Genomic DNA, 9,034 nt, shown 5'->3' with positions numbered 1-9,034 from the left:
ACTCTATACTCAAGAGTAGGGGTGTGCAAGAGTCAGTTTTGACCAAAAACCATAACCACGATGTCGGTTAATGGATAACCATAACCGATCGGTTATGGTGGTTATGGGTATTCGGTTTTGATGGTTATAGCGCGTCAGTTATTGGTGGTTAACCGTGTGTTTAGCTTAGCTAAAAATGGCTTAATTGTTTAACATGAAATAAATTGTTATTGCATATTTGTATATATTAGTATATTACATAGTATTAAAAAATACATATAATCTATAATATCAATACCAATTATTATCGAATATTCAAATAAAGTGAATATTGAAATAAAGTGATATGATACATTCCATAAATTCAAATAAATATTCAACCAAAACCACAAAATAATATGAAAAACCCATAAGTACTAAAAATCTTGAGTCAAAAACATCAAATATCAAAAATTGGTGAAAAGTCCTAAATCCTACAAAGATTTATTACATGTCGGTTCGGTTCGGTTATGGTGGGTATGGAAAAATGATAGCCATAACCGACCCGCTAATTTTGGTTTTCAAAAAAATCATTAACCGACCCACCGGTTTTTTATTTGGTTCGGTTTTGTCGGTTAATTCGGTTTTTGCACACCACTACTCTAGAGTTGTATTCAAAACAGGGTGTATTTTTGGTATCGAAAGCTACAACGAGTCCCAATACCATACTAGTGCCATGGCGAACCGAGCTAACTCTGACCGAACAACATCACACCTGATATCAACATTTGTTTTTATGGTTTTCGATTTATGTAAAACACGTTTTCTGATATTTTTTTCGCATATCTTGACTTTGTTATTTGAGTTTTTTTACTTTCGTTTGCTAAACCGAGTGTCGTTACCACAAAACCACTGATTTTCCACACAAGAAGCGACAAAATTCACTCCACTTGTTAAGAAAATGAAACCAAATCTTCACCTTCTCATATACACACATGGACAAACCCAATTGTGATAATCAAATAACTAAAACAATTACAAAAAAAAAAAAAAGACAAAAAAAAAAAAAAGAAGAAGAAGAAACTAAACCCACAATTACAAACCATATTTTAAATACAAACCTCCACTTCGTCATCATCATCTTCTTCTACTTCTTCATCATCGTACCATCCTCTCTCTGCAACAACAATGGCAGACTTGTTCGCCGGAGAAATCGCCACCGAGCTACTCAAATTGCTAATAACAATAACCCGAAAAGCGTGTTTATGCAAACCAAGCGCCCAACAACTCATCCTCACCGTCAACCAACTGTTACCAATCATAACCGAAATCAAATACTCCGGCGTCGAATTAACCCAAACCCGTCAACACCAACTCGACAAAATCTCCATAGTCTTACAAGAAGCCCACGAACTCGCCCTCAAAGCCCTCAATTCCAGCCGCTGGAACATGTACAAGAACCTCCAGTTAGCAAGAAAAATGGATAAAGTTGAGAAGAAGATATCGAGGTTTGTTCAGGGTCCGTTACAAGCTCATGTTTTGGCTGATTTGCATCATGTGAGGTTCGAAACAACTGAACGGTTTGATCGGCTTGATGGGTCGGCTCATCGGCTTGAACAGCGACTTGGGTTGTTGAAGATTGACGAGGAAATGGACCAAATGGTGGAGAAGGTTGATTTTGATGATGGGATGTGTGAAAATGAGTTGGTGAAAGTGGGAATTGAGTTGGGGATAAGAAAAGTTAAAGATATGATATTTGAAGATCAGGTGTTTGATGAAATGTCTCAGTGGGTTTTTGGGGTTAATGGGATTGGTGGGAGTGGGAAAACTACTTTGGTTAGAGAGATTTGTAGAGACGATGAAGTAAGAAGTAAGTTTGTTAAGCTGTGATACTGTTTTTGTGTACTTTTTATGTTGCATACCAAGTGTTCGATGAAATGTCTGTGTGGGTTTCAGGTTATTTTAACAACAGGATTTTGTTCCTAACGGTGTCGCAGTCTCCGAATATGGAAGAACTAAGACGAAAGATTCGTGGGTTTCTTGCGGATAGTGAATTGAATGGGTGTTCGGATATCACACCGCAGTGGACGGGATACAGTAATTTGAAGACAGAGACACCTGTTCTTGTGGTTTTGGATGATGTTTGGTCGCTTCAAGTTCTCCAGCAACTGATATTCAAAGTCCCTGGTTGTAAAACACTAGTCGTTTCGCGTATTAAGTTTCCTCCGTCAGTTTTAAACTCGAGTTATGAGTTGGAGTTACTCGGGGAAGACGATGCAGTGTCACTGTTCTGTCACACTGCGTTCGGAAGACCATCAATACCTCCCGGTACGGATGAGAATCTAATCAAACAGGTAATCATATCACATCGTATCTTTCAAACAAATCGGTAAATTACGATGCAGTAAATTAATAAGTTCTTCCGTTTTAATGTTTAATAGATTGTTGAGAAATGTAAAGGGCTTCCATTGGCGCTGAAAGTGATCGGGGCTTCACTACGAGACCAGCCCGAAAAGTACTGGAGCGGTGCGAATAAGCGTTTATCACGAGCGCAACCAATCAACGACTCCCACGAAGCCGAATTACTCAACCGAATGAGACTAAGCATCGATTACCTTTCCGAAAAGGTAAGAAATTGTTTTCTGGATTTGGGATCTTTCCCAGAAGACAAAAAGATCCCTTTAGATGTTCTAATCAACGTATGGACCGAGCTTCACGACATCGATGAAGAAGAAGGTTACGCCATTCTTGATGAGCTCTCAAGCAAGAATCTTCTCACACTTGTGAAAGATTCAAGGTATGTTAAAATGTTAAATCTTAATTTTTTTTTTGATTTATTAAAAAAAAAATTTAAATTTTATTTTAGTTTTTGTGTTGAAATGTTTTAGGGCTGGAGATAGGTATAGTAGCTACTATGAGATATCGGTTTGTCAACACGATGTGTTAAGAGATCTTGCGATTCATATGAGTAGTTTCGAGAGTGTAAATCATAGAAAGCGGTTGGTTATGGCTCGAAGAGAAAACGGAGTTCCTAAAGAATGGGAGAGGGATGTTGATGAGCCCTTTCTTGCAAGAATTGTCTCTGTTCATACCGGTAAATTTTATTTCATTCAATCACTATAGTAAATCATGAATTTTGAGTTATTTCTTTTTTTATCATAAATCATTGTTTTTAAGTTATGTTATCTCTCATAAATCATGGATTTTTGTTAATTTTTTTTTAAATTATAAATCATGGATTTTTAATTATGTTTATCATAAATCATGGATTTTGAGTTGTATTTATCATAAATCATGGATTTTGGTTAATCTTTTTGATCATCAATCATGGATTTTTAGTTATATTTGTCATAAATCATGGATTTTGGTTAATTTTTTTTTTTTTTTATTATAAATCATGGATTTTTAGTTGTATTTTAAATCATGGATTTTGAGTTATATTTATCATATATCATGGATTTTGGTTATTTTTTTAATTGTAAATCATGAATTTTTAGTTATACTTATCATAAATCAGGAATTTTGAGATATATTTTTCATAAGTCATAGATTTTGTTTTTTTAATCATAAATCATGGATTTTTAGTTATATTTTTCGTAAATCATGGAATTCTAGTTATATTTATTGTAAATTTTTAGTTATATTTATCATAAATCATGAATCTTGAGTACATAAATCATGAATTTTGAGTTATATATATCACAAATCAGGAACTTTGAGCTATATTTTATCATATATCATGAATTCTGAGTTATATAAATCATGAATTTTAAATTATATGTAGGTGAAATGAGAGAAATGGATTGGCCAAAAATGGAGTTTCCTAAAGCTGAAGTCTTAATCTTAAATTTTGACTCCACTGAATATTTGTTGCCACAATTTATAGAAAACATGCCTAAGCTTAGAGCTCTAGTGTTGATCAATTACAGCACAAAAACCGCCGAAATTCACAACTTATCGGTCTTAGGTAACTTAACAAGCTTAAGAAGCCTCTGGTTTGAAAAAGTTTCGATCCCGCAATTACCCAAAAAGACCATATTACCCCTCACAAACCTTCGTAAGTTATCGTTACTTCTTTGCAAGATAAATCTCAAAGACGAGGAATCAGAACTTGACCTCTCTCATTTATTCCCTCGTCTTAATGAGCTCGCAATGGACCACTGCATTGAAATGACGAAATTACCCTCAAGCCTTTGCAGGGTGAAAACCCTAAAGAGTCTAAGCATCACCAACTGCGAAAGCCTTGAAGAACTCCCATGTGATTTCGGGAAGCTACTTTTTTTACAAATCTTGAGAGTTTACGCGTGTCCAAAGCTGAAAACGCTTCCTGTTGGGGTTAAAAATCTTATATGGTTGGAGCACATTGATGTATCTCAATGTGTTAATCTTCATTGTCTTAATGAAGAGATTGGTGGTTGTTTCAATTTAAAAGAAATCGTTATGCGGGAATGCCCGCAAATCAAGAACTTACCAAAGTCCGTATCGGGCTTGAGATCGTTGAGACGGGTTATTTGTGATGAAGAGGTTTCATGGCATTGGAAAGAAATGGAGAAAGAATTGCCTGGTTTGTGTGTTCAAGTTGTAGAACAATGCTTTGATCTAGATTGGCTTATAGAGTAAATATTTTTGTTATTTTTTAATACTTTTGTAAATATTAGATAGATAAATATATGAAATTAATGGAGAAATAAAGTTGTTTCTTGGCACATAATTACACAAAGACGAAATTCAAGGAAATGATGTTTTTCAAGGATGATTTCTTAGGTGTGTTAGGTTAGGTAGATTTTTTTTTTTTTTTTTTTGGTGGTTCTGCTGGTGGCACGATGATACTCCAGTGGTCCGTCAGTGATCCAAATTTGCCGTTCAAAAAAAAAAGGTATTGTAGTTTAATGAAATCAGAATCTTAATTATCGGATATAGACTTTAAAAAAATCGGTTTAACCGGTTAATTTTGTAGCTACGTCTGCTTGTAGGTTTGTTAATGACCCAACCCGTCCCATTTACCAAATTATTTCCAGAAGCCTAGACATTCGATACGCGGTACACCAAACCAAAACCCTAAATCCCTCACACCCCACCGTTCGTTCGTCTCTGATCTCTCGCTACTCGTCACTAGCACTCATCAGATAACCAGTTTGCGAAGTTCTAACCGTAAATGGCTGATGCCTCTGTCAGTCGTCTTTGATCTCTCGCTATTAGCCATCAGCAAGTAATTTATTTGCGATTTTTAACCCTAGATCGCTCATTATATTTTCAACACGTAATCTTGTAGAGATGAAGGTTTCGATCCGGTGAAAGAGTTGTAAATTTTGGACATTATTATGTATTTGTTAAATATAATACAATATTGTTTTGAAATCAAAATTATGAATCTAAGAGCATCTTCAACGCTAAACTTGAGTTTGTTTTTAGACCCTACACCTCAGCACCCTACATCATTTCGGATACCTGCCTTAAAATTTTCATTTTTCCTTCATCCTCAAACCTAGGGGTGAGCAGAAAACTGAAATAACTGAACCGTAACCGAAATAACCGACAAAACCGAACCGAAACGAAAACCGACGGTTCGGTTTTCAGATTTTTAATAACCGAAAATTTCGGTTCAGTTCTTGGATAACCATTTTCAATAACCGAAAAAAAAACCGAACCGAACCGATAAATTACAATCCATATATTTTTAAGTTTAAGTTGTTTAAATGTTTAACAAAAAGCTAATAGAAATTATTAATTTTATTCTTGAATGTTAAGTGTTTATAATAATAAAAAAAAAACATTACATGTTTATTTATAATTAAAGTGATCTACTTATTACCTACAAGAAATAACAAAATTTTATATAAAAATTAAATGATCTTCAAATTATTATAAAAGAAAATGTCTTAATAAAAACTTTATAGAAACATAAAAATAGATTAGAAGGTTAGTTTATGTAAACAATATTAATTAAAGAAGTTAACTATAATAACTTAACTATAAACATGCAATAAAGATACTTGTATTTAAATCATACTTTAATTTTTTTTGAATCTTACATAATTTTGTTCTAAAAACCGAAATAACCGAGAAACCGAACCGGCATAAAACCGAAAAAACCGAAACCGAACGGTTTTAAAAAAGCCAAAAACCGACATTTCAGTTTCGGTTTTGATTTTACCCAAACCGAACCGAACCGTGCACACCCCTACTCAAACCTACACAAACCTCCACCTCACGCTCCACTTTTATATTAAAATATACTTTTAAATATGGTTTGTATGGGTGGGTGGGTGGGTGGGGGGGTCACGGGACCAATTTTTTTTTCCTTATCACTATATTTCGGGTTATATGTTCGGGTCGAATCGGGTCAAACAATAATAACTCCAAATGATACTACATAATCTTCATTCATTCAAATGAGGCGCTCTTGCTATATATTGTTCAACAAAATTAAAGACCAAATATTTATAATGGTGAGAGATAAATGTTAAGTACCTAGACGAAAAATTACAACTCAGCCCAACAATCTTTAACATAAATGGTAAGTACCTTTAATACCTTTAAGATAAAAACGAACCCTCAACTTTGATTTATATATAAAGTAGTAACAAACTTTACTTAAAGTTGAGCCCGTTCATATTTTTTTTAACTTAATACGAAAATATGTATAAATATTTTTGACAATAAACTTAGTAGGGGCAGGGAAATTTTAGTCAAAATAATTGACGGAGACAGACTTATATAACTTTAAAATTTTCGAACGAAAAAACCAAAATGTTACACCTCTAACCGAAACATTCGGGGGACGGATGCACCCCGGTCCCTTAAAAGCTACGTCACTGCAATCAGGACAGTCCCCTCCAACGCGTTATAATGTTAAATCCAGAATTCAAATATCATGTGTGAACGCTGAAAATAAACGCGTTACATGGTTTTGGCCCCAAGTGTGGTCTTGAATGATGGCAACATGCAAGTCAATAATATCCTCAATAAATATATAACTTTTTTTTGACAAAATATAACTTTCTTTGACAATATATAACTTTTTTATTGACAATTAATTATCATGCGACAAGACTATTAAATTTACCTTTTTAGTTTCAAGACTATTAAATTTACCTTTCTAGTTCTTTATTCAAAGAGTTTTATATATACAATTAAAATTATTTTATAAGTGGAAAGATAATATTAATAGTATATAGCATAATACTTTTAACAAATGCTTTTAAAACCAGGTCAATCGGTTAGATTGGGAACCAGATACCTTGTTGGTCTAGATATAGCCACCAAAAAGGCAAAAAATACCTCAATGTCAAGCAAGGCCGACCCGGAAGTGGTGCGGGGTGGGTGACGGTCCAAGGCCCAAATCCTCAAGGGCCCAAACATTTAATATATATATATATATATATATATATATATATATATGATAAAGATCCGTTAGGAACCACCCTTTATTGCGAGAACCGCGAGAACCAGTGTGAACACATGACATTTTTGTAATTATATTATCTTTATACAAAAAAACACGCGTTCTTTTTTCCTTATGTCCCTGATGTCTCCATTTTAGGGTTTTAGTAGTTCACCAAGAAGTTCACCAGTTCATGGTCTCCACGGTCGGCTGAGAGGCATTCACGGCGGTTACACGATGGCGAAGAGTCGTGCACGGTGGTTTTCACCGCATATATATAGTCGGTGTTCACGTATTTCACGGTGGTTGCAGTTGGCACGGTGTTTAAGACGGCGGCCGACGACAATCACGTAACTCACCGGATTTCATGGCGGTGGCAGCCGGAAACGATGTTTACGGCATCCTCTACATCACCATTTACATCTGATGTTCTTCCTCATACATTCTCTGATAATCCTCCTCATACATCTGATGCGAACATTGTTGGTGACATTGTTGGTCCATCTGCCGATAATAGAGCTGACAGTCACAATACACCTACAAATTCAGAACATCAAGAGTTGCAATTCATTCGATTTGTGACTAAAAGGTATTATGTTGACTGTAAATGATGTATATACTTTGTAAATGATATTGTAATAAATGATATGCACATGTGCATTATATTTATTGTAAATGATGTTGTATTAAATTATATGCACATGTGCATTATGTTGATTGCAAGTGATATTGTATTAAATTATATGCACATGTACATTATGTTGAAAATTAGACTATGTCGTTAATGTATGGATTATGAACAAGTGCCTTATGGATAACTATCCAATTATGTGCAAAATGGCAGCAAACAAAAGGTCTTGGGTGGCGGACAACTACAAAAAATAGGGGAGGTGACTATGTGGGATTGCAAATGGAAGAACAAGTCGACAACCGGGGAGGCATGGGTGGAGTTTATGCAGCTTTTGGCACTGCTGAGCGACACCGGAATGAAGACGGGTCAATATGGGTGGGGTTGGCACTCGGAAAATAAGTCGACTTTTAATGTTAAAACCGTTAGAGAGGATTTGTGTGTCACAAGCGGGGACCTGTCGAGTGGCTTTGTAATGACCTGGAACGGCTGGGCTACACCTAAAGCCATTATGTTAGCATGGAAAGGCGTCAAACGCAGGTTACCGACAAAGACAGAGCAAAAAACACCAGGCGTTGAAGGCAGGAAAAAGAGCAAAGGAAATATGGTAGTGTATGCAGAGTGCAGCAGCACAACTAAGGTTGAACAAACAAGTGAGGTGAAAAATCATGTCAATGAAACAGGTGACGATCTAGTTGTAGTCGAGAATCAAAGTGCAGGTTGTAACACTCAGGAAGTAACATACAAAAAAGGGAAGGGCATGAAGAATAAAAAGAGGAGTGGTAGAAAGAAATGATGTTATGAATCTATGGATAGATGATCCCCTATTGCTTTAATTTGCTTTCGATCGTTTTCTTTTCTGTTTTTTTTTTTCAGCTAAGATTTCCAAGTTTCTTTTCAAGGCTTTAATTTGTAATTTTACAACGGCTGGGAAGATCATTTCTTTTGAGCTTGAGAATCATCGCTTTGTGAGGTGCCTATATATAATGGAATCGTCATTAAAGTGTTCATCACCTGAATGTATTGAATATCTTATTGAAAGATGCAAAAAATAACTTGTGGAC

At 35.1% G+C, this 9,034-nt stretch overlaps 1 protein-coding gene across 1 annotated transcript; it reads left to right on the top strand.

The window, feature by feature from the left end:
* The first annotated feature begins 948 nt into the window (after positions 1–948).
* Positions 949–4,650, top strand: LOC110920382 (probable disease resistance protein At4g33300). The gene is made up of 5 exons (XM_022164597.2): positions 949–1,828; positions 1,915–2,312; positions 2,400–2,755; positions 2,847–3,052; positions 3,743–4,650. Exons 1-5 carry the CDS (start codon positions 1,147–1,149, stop codon positions 4,576–4,578), a joined length of 2,478 nt encoding a protein of 825 aa, XP_022020289.1. The 5' UTR covers positions 949–1,146; the 3' UTR covers positions 4,579–4,650.
* Positions 4,651–9,034: the final 4,384 nt, after the last annotated feature.

Source organism: Helianthus annuus, chromosome 2 (genome assembly GCF_002127325.2).
Source record: "Helianthus annuus cultivar XRQ/B chromosome 2, HanXRQr2.0-SUNRISE, whole genome shotgun sequence".
NCBI lineage: Eukaryota > Viridiplantae > Streptophyta > Magnoliopsida > Asterales > Asteraceae > Helianthus > Helianthus annuus.
Note: the sequence above shows the minus strand (reverse complement) of the source record. Positions and strands in the feature narration are given on the sequence as shown.

What these genes read in the sequence shown, in the direction of transcription:
- LOC110920382 (XM_022164597.2), top strand. Translation starts at nt 1,147, where the DNA reads ATGGCAGACTTGTTCGCCGGAGAAATCGCCACCGAGCTACTCAAATTG. An exon ending in ATGAGAATCTAATCAAACAG is followed by an intron (nt 2,313 to 2,399) that starts GTAATCATATCA and finishes AATGTTTAATAG; the next exon opens with ATTGTTGAGAAATGTAAAGG. An exon ending in AATTGTCTCTGTTCATACCG is followed by an intron (nt 3,053 to 3,742) that starts GTAAATTTTATT and finishes AATTATATGTAG; the next exon opens with GTGAAATGAGAGAAATGGAT.